This window comes from Porites lutea, chromosome 11 (genome assembly GCF_958299795.1).
Source record: "Porites lutea chromosome 11, jaPorLute2.1, whole genome shotgun sequence".
NCBI classification, from domain to species: domain Eukaryota; kingdom Metazoa; phylum Cnidaria; class Anthozoa; order Scleractinia; family Poritidae; genus Porites; species Porites lutea.
The window spans coordinates 14,325,589-14,344,988 of record NC_133211.1 but is presented as its reverse complement, the minus strand read 5'-3'; the positions used below and the strand labels follow the sequence as shown (position 1 = coordinate 14,344,988).

The window sequence follows — 19,400 nt, the reverse complement described above, 5'->3', positions numbered from 1 at the left end:
GAAAGGCACCTCTGAAGGCAGACACTTTTAAGACAGTCCCTTCAATTCGTTGTACTCTTCTTGAGCCTGCTTGGTAGTTGGTCGGAATTTGAATACGAGGGCACTCGAATGTGAAGGAAAGGAGTCCATCCTCCCATTTCGCGCGCCCTTCTCTCAAGCGCCATATTTCCGTTTTCCGTTTCGAACGCCTGCTTTCCACACAGTGAATCTTGGTACAACCGATTTTGTAACACGCATTTGTGGCGAGAGGTAATTGTTATCAGCGAGACGAGTTTATGGTTGTGTTGAATGTCTTCAGCTAATACTCGTGTTTGTTTGTTTGTTTTTCACTACACTTTAGATATCTTGGGCTTGCAATACTGAATAACATGGAGGCGAAAGATATTGTGAAATGGTCAATCATGGGATTTCTAACTCTTTATTTACTCACTGGTCTATCGTTGATCATCTTTGCTGTTACAGTACCCACGCCATTTGGAGACTACCTCACAATGAAAGGGGCTGCCTTTCCAATCAGCTACGTAATAAGAATCATTTTCTTACTCCTTATCCTGATTATAACAGCACTATGCTTCTATGCTGTGACGAAGGAAAACAATCGACTTTTAACAGTGTTTGCGGTTTTGCTGATAATACTATTCCTGGTTGAATTTATATTAGCAATTATTTATTTCACCTTGACAAGTGAGATTAATTTAAATGAAGACAAATTTAGCAATGGAATGCAGATGATGGCGGCTTATGGAATGGACAAGAAAATCACAGAAGCCTTCGATCGAATCCAGCGGACTTATGCGTGCTGTGGACTAACTGATTATCGTGATTGGTTCACTTCAAAATGGGACGCAGCACAGGTTTGTTGCCCAGTCTATTCATCAACCTCGTTCCCAGGAACGAGGTTTCTGTTTTTTGTGTTGCTGTGTGCTTTTAAAATAAACGAAGGAGTCAGTTAATTTAAAAAAGTAAAACTACTGTGCTGTTGAGACGGTGGGGTATAGCCTGTGTACAGACGTCCCCTCCCCTCTCCCAGATTTTCCCTGGGGGCGGGGGGGCGGCGTTTGTTGACAGGCTAGTTAATCTTTTTACGAGGGTAAATGATGACTTAATTCACGCAGTTGATAAGACACCTTTTTGTACCCAAAAAACGGTTGCAGTCCAGAATGAGTACTGTCAAAGGTTAGTGGTTTGGTTGTTCGACCCCGGTTTACGGAAAGCCGCTTAATAAGGACTCCTTTGTCCCTGAGGTAAGAAAACCCTTACATAATCTCTAAATTCAACCCGCTTAATACAGACACTTTCTATGGCCCCTTCAATGTCCGTATTAACGGGGTTTTACTGTATTGAAAACGAAATACAGTCAAACCCCGGTTAATACGGAAATTGAGGGGGCCCTAGAAAGTGCCCGTATTAAGCGGGTTGAATTTGGAGAAAATGTAAGAGCTTTCTTTCCCCAGAGACAAAGCAAACTTTCCGTAACGATGCAGCTGTGTCCGTATTAAGCGCGGGTGACGGTAAAGCGGGTCTTGACTGTACAGTCAACTCTTTCTAAGACGGACACCTTTGGGGCCGGTACTAAGTGTCCATCTTAGAGAGATTTCCGTCTTATAAAGAGTCAAATAAAAGAAGTAAAGAAAGGCAGGGATCAACTCTAGGTGTCCGTTTTAGAGAGGTGTCCGTTAAGAGAGAGTCGACTGTAAACACAGGAACATGACAAGGAAATTCATTCAATCGTCCTCAATAACTAAATTCTGCAAAAACGAAATCACAAAATGACGAACATGCAACTAGGCAATGGTGATTTCCTAATGATTTACGCATCGCTGTTAGCTCTTTTGAAAAAAAGGCCAGCGAAATGTAGTTGTCTCTGAGTACTTCTTATAGGTTAGACTGGCAGAAAGGTTTACTTCCGTCTTTTGAATTGTGATAAAAACTTTTCACTCACCCATGATCTTTAATTTATCTTTTCAGGGCGTGAACAATCGGGTTCCCACATCGTGCTGTAAATTTCCGTCACCAAATTGCGGTCACGATATGAACACTAAAAACCCTATTGACGTCATAAACATTCTAGGATGCAGCGAACTTGCCGGTCTTAATTATTCATATGACAATAGAATGAAGGTTGTAGGGGGAGTAGGTCTTGCAATCGGTTTTCTTCATCTATTCGCTTTATTATGTTGCATCGTATTTTGCTTCTGTTTCAACACCGTGAGGGGACTAAGTCCAGTAGATGCCATCAAAGATGGGTCGCCCTTGGACAAGCCAAGCTCGGGGAGGCGTGGCTCCTCAGCACTAACCACACCTAGGCCTAGTCGGCGACATGCTCTGCATGCTTCCAAGGAGAAACTACATGAAGATGATGAAGATGATGACATCCCTCCACACGCCTATAAGGATCTACGAGACAAATCAAAAACGTGAAACATTGGACAGAAGGATCATTTATCATGTCTAGTGAGATCAAAGTGCCCTTATGTTTAAGGGATCCAGTAATGGACTCCTGGTTTAGCTTGCTTAGTCCAGGTCGTCGTGGTGAGCTGATGAAACAGACTGAACAGTGTAAGCTATATTTTGAGGTCTGAATTATCGTAAAGACGCCAGAGTATAATGTAGTCAATGCGTTTTTCCAGTTGAGGCAACAGTGTAATTGCAGGTATTTTTCCCTTATAAAGTGGAAAGTGACGGGGAAGCCAGGAGAGCTCAAGGGAAGACGAAGGCTAATAATATCTACCCATGCTAAGCGAAACATTATTAACATACAAAGAAACTATTTAGCTAAAAAATATTCCCCTTCCTCCGCCCGCAGTATACTGCTCAGAATTAAAAATATATATTACACTGTAAAAGGAACGAGTAAAAAGATCCCAGCAAGGTATAAGAAGAGAACCTACATAATTGTATATAAAAGATTTGTATAGTTTAACAGAATCAAAAGGGATCGACTTCAGTATTTTGTAAAACTAGTAAACGAGATGGAGTATGTAATAAAATCCCAGCAAGGTGTACATTAAAAATATTTTTAACAGAATTGAAGGAATACACTTGTTAATTAATTAGAACTACTTTTCAACTGTACCACCGTCTGCAGTACCACGTTATTGGTTGCTTTCAGCGGACGCTACATTGTGTCCAGACTCTCCCGGATCTCGGTGAAGTCGTTCGACCCGCCCTCGTTTTGTGTAATAGTGTTCGTGCATTCTGTTGATTGTTTTGTCGAGTTCAGTAAATCTCCAAACTAAATGGGGCTCGGTATCAAAATCATGGTATTACAGAGTGCCCACTTTGCCAAATACGGCTTTAATAATACATTTTGTTTTTCTCTCGGAATATGTCAAGACGTGAAAGAATTTATTGAAAAAAGAAAAAACCTTGCCGAGACCCGGGATTATTCAGAGCCCATGCGGGCTCTCCGGATTTGAACCAGGGACCTTCAGATCTTCAGTCTGACGCTCTCCCAACTGAGCTATCTCGGCTGTTATCTAATTGGGGGAAAATTTATTGTTTTATTTTCAACGACGTATTGCCTCGATTGCATAAATTTAAATAAGTTTACTGCCTCGTTCTGATGTAGAAATTCCAAACAAAATGGCGCTTCCAACGTTACAGCCGTACTGGTTGAAAAATTACAAAAACAGAAATGAAGGTCTTTTAGTTAGAAGAAATCAATTTGAAGCGGATAGAAGGGAAGCCTGGGATAAAAATGCCAGATATTTCGACAGATCTAATGTGGAAACTACGAAGCAAAGGGTTTGGGGATCGAGAGACTCATACGAAGAAAGGTAAGAAAATCTGCTGCTTCAAAATAACTTGATTTGTTTTGTTGAAATCTATTTTGGTTATATCACATTCTCGGTTTTTTTGTTGTCAAATAAAATCCCTATCTTGCTGTTTAGGTAAAGGTTTATATTATCTAAACTTTTATTGGCATCTTACGTTTTTGCCATGCATACTGTAAACTTATATGCAATATCAAAGTTATCTTAATTTTACTGGACATAAAACTAACTTCTAAACTTAGCTTTTTAAGCCGTAATAATAGTGTTAAATGGATTTAACTGTTTGTATGTGCACTGGACGGTTTGATTTCAACACAACTCCCCCTATAACTAGATGCATTATATTACTTGCATTTTGTGTGTACAACTAATACTTAATTTTATGTGCTTATTGATAAACAAGCAGAATTACGGTCATTTCGCCCGAAAGTCATCTCGCCCGAAGTCATGTCGCCGGAAATTTATACCCATGTCGCCCGATATTTTGAGTCATGTGGCCCGAAATTTCATAATGCTCAAAAAGATTCTAAAAATGCTAGTCAGAGTGAAATGTGAAACTGTGAAACTCAGGTTGTTCGTTTCGCTGTTGTTTTTATGGAGATAGTAAACCTAAAATAAAACACAAAATTATATATGGTTAACCGGATCAAAATTTATATGCGACCGGCTGAGGAAACAAGGAACAACTGAACAAGTCGCGATAATTTATACCGCGTCTGATCCCAAGGGGAATGATGCTAACATGCTTTGTTGAACTTGATGTATTTTTCTGATATGTGTGAAAAATTCTGATAACTGAAAGTGTTCCGCTTATAATTACTAGGATCTTTATTGTAGAATGAGCAGCTTAGTTAATAGCAACGAACAACGAACAACGCTGAAATGAACAGCGATATTGGAGTCTTTGTTTAACTTCATATTTGCATAGGTTAGCGAGTCAACATTTTACGAGTTTATTCCATGTGATTTACTTAATATGTTACTCTTCTTCAAGTTTATATACTCGATAAAATTGCGGGCCGATAAAATTGTGGGCGACATGACTATGTATTTCGGGCAACATGACTCTGGTTCCGGGCGATATGACTTCAGGCAAGATGACTTTCAGGCGACTTGACCGGTTACCAACAAGCAGATACTAAAAACAGGAACTGCAACAAAATGCCTACGTAATAAATTTATGGGGCTGCCCGAAACAGAACTTAATGTTGAATTTTTCGGAGTCAGACAGTGACACTATTGGGGAACAGATTGTTCTCAATAACCCAAGGGCTTTACTATAGTATACCCTGCTACAATGTCATGTGTGGCTAAATGGTTAGCATTTTGACAGTGCCTGGGTGAATGCCACTCACAGGGTTGTCATGGTTATGCATTGCTCCTGGCTGCAGTTCTTCATGTATGCTCCACAAACCTTTCAGGCACCTCTCCCTTTGTTATTTAACACACATTGACTTCATGTACTTTCTATACTGCTTGCTGTGTAAAGCAAAAAGAAAACTGGCTGAGATCACTCTAAAACACCTAAACGCAAAACTACAGAGCCCGTATCGAAAACGAAGACCCCGAAAACAAAGACCAAAGACTGTAGACCCCCTCCAAAACAAAGACCACCTCGAAAATGAAGACTCTCTCTAAAACAAAAACCTACTCGAAAATGAAGACCCACTTGAAAAGCATCATGTTCGATTGTCTTTTCAAGACTTGATACAAATTGATGAGGTTTTCGCATGGGTATTCGTTTTCGATACTACCACTCATTTAGTGCCATGCAAATTTCGTGCTGGAAAATTCCTTTCTCAATTTTTTCTCGCCAATTACAACCTTTTTCTCACCATCTTTTTCCCAACTTTTTGTCCAACTTTTTTCTCAAATTGCTTCTCAATTTTTTTCTTGACTTTCTTCCCAAATTTTTTCTCAACTTTATCCTTGACTTTTTTCCTGAGTTTTTGCACTGCTGATCACATATATCAAAGGCTCATTCTTGAGTTGAAGTGCTTAAGCATGACCAGGTTTGATTCGTAATTGGCTTTTTTTTATTATTTATTGCTGCGGGGGAGTTAAACTGCACAACACTAACACATTTTCAGCAATGAATAAAATAGTTACAAAGCAAATTTTTTAAGAATGAGCCTTTGATATATGTGATCAACGTTGGAAAATATTGGGGAAAGTTGGGAAAAAATTAATTGAAAAAAAAGTCAGAAAAAATGTTGAGGAAAAGCTGAGAAAAAAGTCGCAAAAATATGTCAACAAAAATAGTCGAGAAAAAAGTCAGGAAAAAAACCAAAGGGCACAAAAAAAGTCAAGAAAAAAATAGAAGTAAGAAAAATCAACGACAAAATTTGCATGGCACCAATCGGGCTCAGTACAAAATGTATAAAACGCTTCTTACAATAAATTATTATTAGTAGTTGAATATCCTTTTTTTCCTTTTCATGAAAATTAACTTAGTTACCATAAAATTTTTCTTCAGTATGCAAGCAGTGGATAATTTATTCAGAAAAAATGAAAAAGAAGAAAAAATACAGAGATTAGAGAAAAGAAGGAAGAAACTATCTGAAATGTTACTGAAGGAAAAAAAAGAATATGAGGTACGTTGCATATCAAATAATGATAAGTTATTGTAAGGAATTAATTTTGTGCGTGCAACTTTATGCTAGCAAAGACTGTATGTTTGCTTCTAAATGATTAAATCACAGCCTCATGAAGAAAAAATTGTGTCCCTATAATTTTATAACAGCATACAAATATTTATTGACAAGTAACAGGATAAACTTTTGAAAACTGACAGAATGAATAACTTTAAAAAACCCAATTACAACTGTTTTAATCTTCTTGAATTTTGTCCATCTGTGCTCAATACTCAGCTGGGACCTTGGTCTTCCTTGACTTGTGTTGTTGTGTTCCTTTCAATATCAGGCCCCAGTTGTTTAAAAGCTGGATAGTGCTATCCATTGGACAAATGATCACTATCCAGTGGATAAACAATTGTGCTATCCACTGGATAGAGTTTTATCTGGTCACAGTTGTTCAAAAGCTGGATAGCGGTATCCGATGGATAAATCTCTATCTAATGGATAACGCAATTGGTTTCCAAATACTTATCCACCGGGTAGTGATTTATCCTGTGGATAGCGCTATCCAGCTTTTGAACAACCAGGGCCTTGTGGATGGTGTTATCCACCTTTTGAACAACTGGGCACCTGTTGAATGAGGAACATTACTGTTCCCAGTTACTAAAAGAGACAGAGCCACTGTTATTTATCATGTTCCTTCACTGTTTAAAGCAGCTGTTTTTACAGCTGTTTTAGGCCCTATTCTAATGGCTCAATTGGGCTTAATTGCCTAACACTTAACTCTGTCTCCTAAACCCATTTGCCCTGGGAATTTTGCAGAAAAATGTGTTTTGAAGTTACATGTAGTTGAGCAGTTTTCTGGTCACTGTCTGGCTAAAAAGAGCTAAAACTTACTGCAAAGTCGTTTACAGGTCATACTCTTTGCGGCCCTCTGATCCAGCTGCAAAGTATTAGCTTTGGAAGTTCGGGCATGCACAGAAAGCAAAATTTCGAGATTTTGGGACACAGCAGTCTTGACTTTTCCTTTTCGCTTTCTCTAATCCCCACTTCCTTTGCTTTTCTTGCCTCATTTTTTTTCTTTTGCTGGGCATTTAGTAGGCTTGATTTCAATGGGAAAGATTTTTTGCCTTTTTTCTTTGGCATTCTTGTCTGAATCATGCTCATTCTGGTGCGGCTTGAAAGATCTCTTCACCTTGAACAAATTAGGTAACAAAGTTGTCCTTCACTGTTAAAGATGATGACATCACAAGCAGCAGAAGGGACATGGATCTAGGCATGGGTGATTGTGGGCGGTTCAGGGGCGAAGCGGGTTAAAGAAATTTTAGAGGTTCACTGTAGTACTTATAATGCAACAGCAGCGTAATTATACTATCCAATATAATGCATATTCTAAATTTTTTGTGATCTGAAGTTAGAACTTTACGTACATTGTAGGCAGAGCTTAAGAACAAAAGAGTTGTTGGTGCTGGTACACCTAGGTTGTTACAAATGAAAGACAGGTCAGTTTTTTAATATTTGTAATATTTGGTTTGGTTACATGTACCTCACACTTTTCAGAAGTAATTCGTAGCTGTCAGTAAGTTCTAAAGAATGTTGTGATGCAAAGGTCACACACTGGGTCATCAGTTGTTAAAACTGTCACATGCTATTACCCTTGCTTAATTAAGTTACCACTACTACATGTACTACTAGGATCTCAGGATCAAATATAAAAAATCCTTCCAAAGAATTGTCTGCATCAAGACAATTAATTCTAGTGAATTTATTTGTCAGTTACCAACCATTCCAATTTCAAAAGCAATGCCCACTTTGACAGAGATGACTGTAGAGTCAAAAGAATTCCTCTTTTCTATTAGAGAAGTACATTGGTACAGTGTTTCGATGATAATTGGCATTTTCAATTGTCACAAGCAACCAGACTGTGTTTGATAAGATAAAAGAGCTAAGTAGATTGTTTACTCTTTGTTTTGTAGAGCTGATGAACTGAAAGCAGAAAAAGAAGCCAGAAGGAAAGAGGTACTACTGCAGATTGTTGTATTGATTCCTCTTCTCAAACACTAACACTGCTCTGAAACTTTGCAATACCCCTTTTACTGGTCATTACTAGAAATATACACTGTACTTTCAATAACACAGGCATCACTTTCATTACCGTGAAATATGTTTATTTGCAGATTGCTGAGCAAAAATTGTATGAACATTGGAAGCAAAATGCTCCTGAACTCAGAGAGGTTAGTAAACAAGCCATAAGTAGAGCATCCGACTAGTGTATGGAAGGTCATGGGTTCAATTCCCATCCAGAACTCAGAATTTTTTTCTGTGTCCTTCTCTCCACAAATTCTCATTTCATTTATTATTCATATAGTAATGGTTAGAATAAGAGTGTAGGCAATATTTTTGCCATTCAATAATTTTATTAATTGCCTCTAGTTGATTCTACATGCATGTCGGCACTCAGGGAATGGCATGACCTCATCGTTGTTAGGGTGATGGACTTGTTAAACCCGTGAGCAAGCCCAGTGTATTATTCTGGAAAAGGGGTTTAACCACAAGAGGTGAACCTAGTGAACTGCAAGGCTAAGCCAAAAATACTCCTTCTCTCTCTTCATGCTCATTGTCCTAAACAAAAAATTACCAGTGAAGAAAAGATGTAGCAAAGACTATGCAACAACAGATGGGAATGTGAATGCATTCGGAAAGGACTGAATGAAATTTTCAGTGAGCAATTTGCTGCTCTGTCATTGGTCTGTTTCAGATCTGCCAGCAACTTTTTTGTTACATGTATTTGTTACCAGTAAATCTGCCTAATAGGTAACTGGTCCACCCCTTCCTCCCTTTTTGACTACTATTAAGTTAGCACTTGTCACCTTCTGTTTATGTTTTTAGTGTTAAGTCTCCCATGTTAAATCTTAGACTGCACTTGTACAGAAATACATAGTCTGTTTCAGGCTCTCAGATAGTAGGGAGGCCGTGAAAACTAGCCAAGCGAAAATAAGAAGACCATTTTCTAAGGAAGGTGGGAGATAGAGAGGGTATACCAGGAGCTGGCAGTATACCAGGATAGCCATTAAAAAAAATACTGTAAAATTCCGAAAATAAGCCCCGGGGCTTAGATTTTTCAAAGGCCATTTTTGAGGGGCTTATTTTTGGAGGGGCTTATATTCGGAGAGGCTTATCTACGGAGGGCAAGTTGCATTTCAAAATCGATTGGGCTAGTCTTATAGTTGGAAATAAATTTACTGTTTTTGCTTTGTTTTCTTTGTATTTGAGGGCAATTTTCCAAGTACAAGCCCTGGGGGCGGGGGGGCTTAGTATTTGGAGGGGCAATTTAACAGAAGGTTTTTTTGCGTTACTGGTTTGGGGGGCTTATATTTGGAGGAGCTTATTTTCGGAATTTTACAATACATGTTTGCAGGCTCCACCACCCCTCTCACCCAACCCCCATGTGTTTTCGCAAAACAATTTACTCTGACAATACTTTACGGTCAAAAGGAGTTGTTTATTTAAAAGTCTGTTGTTTGCCATTGATTAACAGATAGAAGCTGATCAACTGAGGGAACATGTCGTTAACAGCTGGGCTGATCAAGTTTCTGACAGAGAGGAGGTAAATTAGAGTAATAAAACTTTATATTTTTCCATCTGTCGGTTCTGTTCTGTTTTTTTATTTATTTATTTTTTTTTTATAGTTATTTCCTTCATAACATTTTTGCCATAGCATTAAAATAACTACTTTATAGCTTTTCAGAATCACTACATGAACTTAGAAATGCTTTCTTTTTGTATTTGATCACTTGACTCCATTGTAGAACCTGAAATCAGCAAGATATGAGGACAGAAGGTACGTTTAAGCTAAACAAATGTTAGTATTCACAAGAGATTGCATCATGGTAACAATACATTATTTTGTACTATGTTATAAATGCTTTTTGTTTCAAACTGCTAAAAAAAGTGCCACTTCATTCTGAGCACTCCTTGCAGTAAAAACTGTAATAAGTCAGTGAAAAAAATATCAAATTTAAATTTTGTTTATAAAGAACAAATTCAATAACACCAAAGTGCTTTCACTGTAGTTCTCCATAGTCTCAGCATCAAATGCTTGAGCTGCATTTCATGTCTGTATAGTTCTTTGAACGCAGAAGTGGAGGTTTAACTCTCTAACTGTTTTCTGTGTTACTTGGCAGGATGGATGCTGCAATGGAAAGAGACAGACTACTGGCTCTGGAAAGAGAACAGGCCAAACAAGAAGCAAAGAAGAGGTACCAAGAAGTGATATTCTAAAACCAAATCATTTTCCTTATTATTCAGGCTACGCACTGGAAATAATTCAGGGCCAGGATATGTGAATTTCCCTAAATTATGTTTAGAGGTTGGAATTAACCCTTTAAGCCCCAAGATCCACATGCAAATTCTCCAAACTGACCTCCATACATTTCTTTTAAGAATAGTTGAGAGAATTTGGTTTAAGATCAAAGCGTTCTCCCTTTGGTAATCAATTTAGTAATTCTCAAAACCTTTACTCTTGATGATGTATTGATGTTGTTAGGAGAATATTGATGTTGGTCACTCTTGGGCCCTAAGCGGTTAAACAGAAGTCTAATTCCTGAGACGTCCGAACATTTTAATGGTTTGTTTGAAATGTCGTCAAGTCAACAGGCAACTGCCTCAAAGGAAACAACGCAGAATATTCTAATGGCAACTGTTGAATTCCTCTTGACAACACTGAATAAAAGTTTGCACTCCTCTCCAGAAACCAACTATTGATAAATTTCAAGTGTTTAATAATTGGTCTAAAAATAACGTTTGTGAAATTCACCTATCCCAAGGGCTAGACTAGGCATTTTGCTCTCTGTACCATTATTCTCTCTTGATCCAGTGTTACGCTTTTTCTTACTGAACGCAGTGTTATCACTAGAACCATCTGGAAGATTGAAATGGTTCTCAAATTTTTTTGCATCTTCCAAATTAAATTTAACATCTTGAAGATGTTTGCAGAAATGGCTGCATAGTTTTCTGTCAACTTCATCTACACTGTACAGTGCGGGGTGTTCATTAGGCATCGGAGATCAGAGAATTCTCAGTTTACCATGAAAAATTCTCCATCTAACGTTCAGTAGCCTGTGACTATTTTTTGTTCAGATGAGGAGCCTCTTTCACCATATTCTCCCATAACATTACACCTTTCTCCTTCTACTAGAATTCTTAATGAAAACCCTGACAGCGTATGTTCATGCATAGAGCACAGGAATTAAACTTTGCTCTTCATATTTTGTCAGGGAACGTGAAAAACTTGCTGAGGATCTGAAAGACCAAATGGAAGAACTTAAGTTGAGAGAAGAGGAGGTAAGAACAGTCACTCACGCACACACACACTGTTCAGCTTTTCTTCTAAGTGGAAGTTTTAGTCTGGCTTGCATGAGTGGTATGTGTCGTGCAATCTTGAGGACTAGCCTGCATAACAGGCATTTGTTAGGCAAGCGAAGGCAAGTGTGAAGTGAATGAGGTGCACCCGCACCACAGGATGGGGGAAGGCGTGTGTCTGGCATGTCTGGTGCTCGTCGCTCACTTTGTGAATGCCTTCCCTCTCCTGAATAACGTGAAAAAAAATCGCCTGTCATGCAGGTTAGCTACATGATGACAGATACAGCACAGGGCCTGAACCCTGTCCTTAAAATCACGAAAAAGGCTTGCTAAACCACAGAATATTTCGCCTTTCATGCAATAGACACTTAATAAACCTGTTGTTATTCACTTTTATCTGTTGGGTATGATTCCACTCATGTACTTACTGTAAGTATTGTTAACCAGAATATGCAGTATGATTGATTTGTACCAGTTTAATCTAGGAGAGGATTTTGCCACAATTACAGAAATATAGCATGGAATGAGAAAGAGAATCCAGTACAGTGTAAATCAATGGGGCAATAACTCAAAAATGATAAAAACAATCTGACTTCTCTCTCTTTTCAAGTATAGCTCGTACACGAATGAGAAAAACATACATGTATGGGCTGAATGTTCCTTGATCTTTTAGCAAAATATGTGAAACTATTTACTCCATGACTGAGTCAGCTTATATCGAAACGACTGGTTAATTGATACAGACACTCGCACATTGTGATCTTTCCCCACTATTAAAAAGGTTCAAGTACGTTTATAAAAGCAAATCCTCACTACCTGAAGCTTGTAACAAAGCAACAGGAAAGAAAATGAGGTATCACAAAGTCCCTGTGAATAAACAAACCGTTAACATTAACATTGCTTATGTCTAACATCAGTAACTCTTGTCAAGAGTATCAGTCTTATCATAATGTGTTTTTACAGGCTCTTATGCTGAAACAGGAGCAGGAGGATTTGATCAAAGAACAAAGGAAACTTGAGCAAGCTGTGAGTACTTTTAATTCTGTTCATGGATAAAGAAGTAAAATGTTGAAAGATCAATGCAGATTACTAGAGGACTATCGGGTGGTCTTCAGTTTGTCTTATGAAGATTAAAACACAGTACATAAAGTCAAGTACCCCAGTGCAGCTCATCATCTTATGCTCGTTCACAGCTGCATTAGCTAAAATAGCAAGTGTAGACTTGTGCTCATTAGAGATACAGCGTGCATGTAGCGTTTATATTTTTTATTTGGTCTGATTTAGGAAGAAGACAGGAGATTGTTAGAGGAAGCAAGGAGAAAGCGGGAATTTGGGTAAGGTTTCTTATCGTAGTCATTAATGTTGTCATGTCAAAGAACATTTTTAAAGATCGTACATTTTGGCTGTTTGTTCTCAAGTTGTTGTAAGGAGATGAATGTTTACTGAACTATTTTGCAGCCGGGTCTTAATCCGTCAACACAAAGCTCAGATGAAAAGAAAGAGCAGAGAGATACAGGAGGCACTGGTGAGTGATAACGATTGTGAGATGATAAATATTAAAGCACCCCCTTAAACTAAATACATGTACATACGTTTAAAGTGAAAAGGTTTTTATCACATGGGGAGGGGGAGAGGGAGGGGTGCGGTTTCCTAAAACTGTAGAGCCACTGTAGAGAGTACACGTTCCTTCACGTACTAAAATGCAAATTATAACAGTGGAAGAACTTGAAAACGTTGCCTTAACTTTCCCAGAACCATCAGGATTTTTTTTGTGCGAGCCCTGAAGTTGGCAGAGTTTGAGCTTTATCTTTTTTTCCCGATTTTTTGCGCTTGCTAGAATGAACGCCAGCTCAAGGATAGTTATTAGCAAGTCACCTTTAGTTTATTTCATTTTACAGATTAAAAAAAAAGTCATCAAGGGTTTAAGTTCATTTTACTGTGGAACCTCCATTTAATGAAGGCCCCGAGGACTAGCCAAATAAGTTCGCTATAACAAGGTTTCGTTATAATATACCGAGGTTCTTTTCATAACTGGGGCGAAGAATATCGTTCGTTCTACCGAGGACATCGTTTTATATAAGTTCGTTATATCTAGGTTCCATTGTAAAACATACCTTGAGCTGTGTTTGAACTATAATCCAGTTCAAATCTTGTGAATGTTAAACATTTTAACACTGAAAAATTCCCTTTCTTTCATGTAGGAACTTGACTTGAAGATTTTAGAAGGGCTGGCTAAGAAGGTAACCGGAATTTCTAATAATAGTTTTAAATCGTTGGAGTCTATACAGACAGTGTCGTACGTGTCGTCCGAAGCCATTTGTTTTCTTTTATTATTTTTCGTTAACAGGAGGATAAAGACAAAGCACTACAGACATCACGTCGTGAAAAGGCCAGAGCTGATGCAGAGTATATGAGACAGGTATTAAATTACGTTGGAAATCAATCAGTCTTCGTCACTCAGTCTTCAATCTTTGGCCTAGTTTCTGATTGGTTCTTTGGTTTCTCTTGTTTTGATTGGCTAGAGTTTTAGTATTGTTTCACGTAACTAAGTGGATAAAACCGGTTTTTATTTCACAGGTTGTTGCTGACCAGTTGAAGTTGGAACAACAACGAGAAGCAGAGTTGGACATGCTCTACAGGTACAGCTTACATGAACATCATTTAACTAACCTCGCTGGACATCAGAATCAAAACAAGAAACTGTTTTTTTTTTCAAATTGTTTTGCATGAAGGGCGAAATTAACTTTGCTTTCTTCGAACGCAACAAGCGAAACTGTTATACCACACAGTAACTTAAGAAGTGACAATTATAAGTTAAGTTTCTGGTAAGAGAACTATTAAAAAAGACCTCGAACTACTGGAGGGAGAACAATAATACTTTGAAAACTCTTTACAGTTAACTCTCGCCTTGCGGACACTCCACTAATACGGACAGCTGCTAAATCCCCGGCAAAAATTATAGACATTTGACCGAAACAGACTCCCGCTAGTACGAACTCTCGACATTATGGACTTACGGAGACCTATGACCTTTCTCGGTCCCGACTGCACAAGTTTATTGTTCTAACTCTCGTTATAACGGACATCAATCTGAACCTTTAAACATTTTGGCAGAATTATTTCAAATTATGATGTATTTCCTCCTCTTTTTTAACTTCGCCTGTGTCACTTTGGTTTCATTTGTGCTTCTTCTTGGCGACATTACTGGGGAGTTCTTCTTTTTTTTATTCTTATCAAGGACAATATATGTTGCGGTTACGCTGCTACGAATGAGGTGGTCTAGTTATCCCAGATGCTTGTTTTCGCCGTAAATTTTGTAAATAACTGAAATTCCTAGTCCTAATCCAGCTCCGATACTCTTTTTAACAAATTTCAAAGCATTGCTGCCTTTTTGATTTAAGAAAGGGCATTCCAACGTTGTTTTAGTCGTTTGTGACTATTGCGGTGACCGAAAGGGAGATGCAGTCTGTACTGTTACGTTTTTTGTTTGTTTGTAAGTAACGTTCTGAAGCTCTTAACATGCGAAAACTGCACTGCAATTGGTTGTGGAGACAGTATGAAAGAGCTTGTCTTGTAACAATCAGTTGTAAGTTGGGGACTTCAAGTTTGCTGTCTTTTTTCTTTGATTTTCAGAGACGAAGCGGCGCGAATGTGGACCAAGAGAGAGGCAGAGTGGGAAAGAGAAAGACTGGCCAGAGAAAGGCTTATGGCTGAGGTACAGAAGTTATGTGTACAACGTACGGGAGCGGCACGTACTGTTATGTCGGACGGCCGGAAGGCGGCCGATTGTAGGGGCCGATCACCAATACAGCGCCTTTCCGGACTCGTCCTCAGTCGACTCTATTTGGATCGCGCGCGGAGGACAAAACCCAAGAAGCATTTTCAAAGGAGGAAAACAAAAGTGATCTACCAGTCGTTGCCCCTCTTTTCTCCTTCCTATCACCCCTCACGCTCCCACCATCAATAGGAGTATGAGAGACGACTGGGGACGAATCAGCCGCCTATCTGTAACTTGTTTATTTTCTCGTTTATCCTTTGATTTTGGGTTGTACTCGCGAAGAAGATTTAAGCTTACAACTCAGCCGTATTTTTTTTTTTTTCAGATTTTTTTTTTCAGACTCATTAGACATTAATTTCTTTTGCACTGTCGCATGAAATGTTTGACTTTCTTAGGAAAATTTTGACATTATAGCAGACGCTTTTATAGCCTGCGAATACAGCCGTCTCCCCTCGTCCTTAGTGGCTGTATTCGCAGGCTAACGCTTTCACGAAGCAGCGCGAAGTCATCAAAAACCACACCTATCTTTTGTCATTCGTCGTTGATTATACCGTCGTATTAGAATAAAATTATGCCATTATTGTGCCATCAGGTTCTTGAAGTGCGTAGGAACCAACTGGATGAAAAAATGGAGGAAAATAAGCGAAGACAGCAGGAGTCTATTAAGAGTCGAGAAGAGCTTCTCAGAGAACTGGAGGAAGTTCAGCGAATGACAGCGAGAGAAAAAGCCGAGGAAGTCAGGCAACGGAAAGAAAGAGAGGAAGAGATTCAAGAGCAGGCAAGATCACAATGTTATTAACATTTCTTCAGGCTATTTCACAAGGAAAGATCTAAAATAAGCTTTTCTTACATAGGCGGCTCCGTTATTGTACTATTTCTTTCTCTGCGTTTTCGAGGTCCACTTGAAAGGACATTTTTGTGAAGTAGGGATGTGTTTATATGGCCAAAAAGTAATTTCCAGATCGTTCCCGCTCTGGCATAGCAAATCCCAGTGCAAAATTTGCTTTATTTAGCCCTCGCGCCCCTCCCGTTCCATAACATAGTGAAAGTTCTCGTAAACTCACACCTTCCGGAAGCCAAAAAATTGTCCCAAAGTCGCCCGCAAGTCAGCCGCTCAGTGGAATTAATTGGTAATTTATCTATTAACAGATAACTTCACGCAGAGAAAAGGCGAAAGAAGCACAACAAATTGAAAAAGAAGAGCAAGAAAGAGAGAGGTAGGTACCGTCACTGTAGGTAATGTCGTCTTATGCAGAAAGTATCAGTGGCGGATCCAGGGGAGCCCCCCACCTTCTCGCCTCTATTTTTAGACCAAACTGAGACCGTCCCCCCTTATTTCAGGGTCTGTATAACCGGACCCCCCTCCCCCTCGTATTGCTCAAAACAGAAAGTGCAACTTCGTTCCCAGGGTTCTCTCCTACCCGCTCCGTAGGGCGGGTAGGAGAGAACCCTGGGAACGAGGTTGCAGAAAGTGGTCCATAATGCAGGTGTAATCTGACGCTGATCACTTGTGCGAGTTCAGGGACAATTTTGGCGTCGAAACCGCCAGCGCGAGCCAGCAAAGGTGGCAAGAATTTAAATGGAACAAAGAAAACGCTAAACGACCTTTCCTCGACCAATTTTTCTCGCCGGCTTACACTGGCGGCTCCACCGCCAAAATTCCCCCCGAACTTTCTACCGTACACGTAGCCTCTTACGGTTTTCAGGGTGACATTTTAATTTGTCGTCATCGTCGTCGACTGCGAGCAGTCTCTTTTTATTTCTTCAAATTTAGTGAGGAAAGAGCACGCGCGCGCACATGTGTGGTCAATTTCGTGCCTCGCGTGTTTCGCTCGACGTCGTCTCTGAAACCACTTAAATTTCTTTTCAGACGAGAAAAAGAAGCCTATAATCAGATGCTGAGACAAGAGGCGGATCACATGAGAGCTAGAGGACCTCAAGCGAGGGTAGGGACCTTTTCCACACTTCTATGACTTATTTTCCACGGGATATGATCGAATGGGCAATAACTAAAAAACAGAGGGTGGCTGTAGATTGAGGAATAAAGCAGCATATACCGTTTACTGCCCACTTATAAGCCCCCCTCCCCACCCTGTTATAGGCCCATCCACCTGTAAGCCAAAGTACATCCGATTTTATGCCCCTTAGGATATAAGCAAATGCATTGAAATGGCTTCGATTTGTTATGACGTTTTGAAGCTCAATTAAAACCAGTAAGTGCAAAACGTATTTTTATGATCACTGCTAAAGCTTGTTTCGAGTCGCTTTTTCTATTGTGGTTATAAGCCTGCTCAGATACAAGCCACTCCGTTTATAAGCCTTCCTAAAACCCAATATGAAGATGTTTAAGCCCATGTCTTAAGCGCCGCCAGGTTGCAGTATTCGCTGTCAGAGACAATCCACACCACCAGTAGCTTGCGACTGGGTGGATTCCAGTGCCATCCAAGGTCGACTGAATTACGATTGGTGTTATGTTTGACCGACATGGTACGATCAGCTTTCGGCTGAAGAACGATCCATGTTCGATGTTTGACTAGACAGTAAAACCCCCAATATAACCAGTCCTGTGCTCTTGCGGCGCCCGGTGGCCCCCGCGCCACACCTCAGTTTGCTTTTGGACTATTATGAAATCTGGATTTCTTAGGTTCAGAGCAATGGTCTCCTTTTAATTTTTCTTATAACACAGCCTTGATAACAAACTTCTATAACCCTGATATATCGAATGACATTCTCCTCTCCCAACCCCTCTAACCGCCAATTATGAGGAAAGGTGTGCAACAGAACCCTGTTATGACAAACGTTCTCCAACCCTTGGTCCGTCCTTACATTAAAGTTCCAACACAGTAATACTGGAATTCAACTGCTCTTCGATTTGACTTGGTGTACATTACCACCAAGGCTTGGTTGGTGCAGACAGAAGTACAGTCAAAGCCCGGACACCTCATTATTACGGACAGTTTGCTTTGTTCCAAGGGAAAGAAAGCCCTTACATTTTCTTTAAATTCAACCCGCTTAAAACGGACAATTTCTAGGACCCCCTCCGTGTCCATATTAACGGGATTCGACTGTATCTAAACAAAACTCAGATCTTCAAAAATATGTTTATATCTTCGCAGTTTGTTCCGAGAAGGAGGACAGCATTTGAATAATTATTTTTAAAGATCAACCCTGGAGAAATTCCAAGTGTTAAGCTTACATCACAATCGTCAATGAGCCAACCTACTGCTTAGCTTGAAGCCCTACCTCTCCCCTAAGTCAACATTAACACTGACCTAACACTTAAGGCAAAATTGTAACTGAGGGGAGGGGTAGGGGGTCAGTTACCTAGAAACTTAATCGATCCACATGTAATTGCAACAGAAGGCACCATCGGCCTTTTTCACTGTCACGCGATTGTGCATGACTAGAAGGACACTTGCGTGACAAGGCAAGGCCGTACGTTACATTACGGCACATTTCGACTGAACGCGTACCATTAAATATGGAAAAAGTTTTCTTCGTGAACAACCCCGAGCATTCTGGGTACAAGAGTTTGCCGGCGATACATTTAAAATCTAGTCTTTTTCAAGCAGAACTTCGCGGAACCTCGCTTTATCGAGTGTAATTTCGTGTCAGACTAAGATATAGTCTGTAAATTTTTGAAACTCTATGTAAAGTTGTAAATTGTGTAGATGTAAAAAATGCAGATTTTTCCTGTATTATTGCCTTCTTTCCCATTTTACTTTCAGGGTCCGCACGCACCTTGAAAGTCCTTGAATTTTAAAATAAAAATGCAAGGCCTTGAAAGTCCTTGAAAATTGCAGTCGCTGCTGAAAAGTCCTTGAATTTCAATGCTAACTCTATAGTTTAAGTAGAACTCCAAAGAAAAAGGAGCAAACACAGAAAGACCTTCCGGATAAAATTACTCAT

General features: G+C 39.5%; 2 protein-coding genes and 1 non-coding gene across 3 annotated transcripts; 2 read left to right on the top strand and 1 right to left on the bottom strand.

The window, feature by feature from the left end:
* Nucleotides 1-244: 244 nt before the first annotated feature.
* Nucleotides 245-2,475, top strand: LOC140952652 (CD151 antigen-like). Its single transcript, XM_073402088.1, has 2 exons — nt 245-854; nt 1,969-2,475. The coding sequence occupies exons 1-2, from the start codon at nt 369-371 to the stop codon at nt 2,419-2,421; spliced, it is 939 nt and encodes a 312-aa protein (XP_073258189.1). The 5' UTR covers nt 245-368; the 3' UTR covers nt 2,422-2,475.
* Nucleotides 2,476-3,393: 918 nt separating this feature from the next.
* On the bottom strand, nt 3,394-3,473 carry Trnaf-gaa (transfer RNA phenylalanine (anticodon GAA)). The gene has a single exon. It is a non-coding gene; the product is annotated as a tRNA-Phe (tRNA).
* Nucleotides 3,474-3,579: 106 nt separating this feature from the next.
* On the top strand, nt 3,580-19,293 carry LOC140951781 (trichoplein keratin filament-binding protein-like). Its single transcript, XM_073401130.1, has 20 exons — nt 3,580-3,779; nt 6,253-6,370; nt 7,790-7,854; nt 8,329-8,371; nt 8,530-8,586; nt 9,891-9,959; nt 10,162-10,193; nt 10,537-10,611; nt 11,629-11,695; nt 12,677-12,739; nt 12,998-13,047; nt 13,172-13,238; nt 13,915-13,953; nt 14,061-14,132; nt 14,291-14,352; nt 15,347-15,428; nt 16,084-16,269; nt 16,641-16,708; nt 17,362-17,437; nt 18,608-19,293. The coding sequence occupies exons 1-20, from the start codon at nt 3,586-3,588 to the stop codon at nt 18,638-18,640; spliced, it is 1,518 nt and encodes a 505-aa protein (XP_073257231.1). The 5' UTR covers nt 3,580-3,585; the 3' UTR covers nt 18,641-19,293.
* Nucleotides 19,294-19,400: the final 107 nt, after the last annotated feature.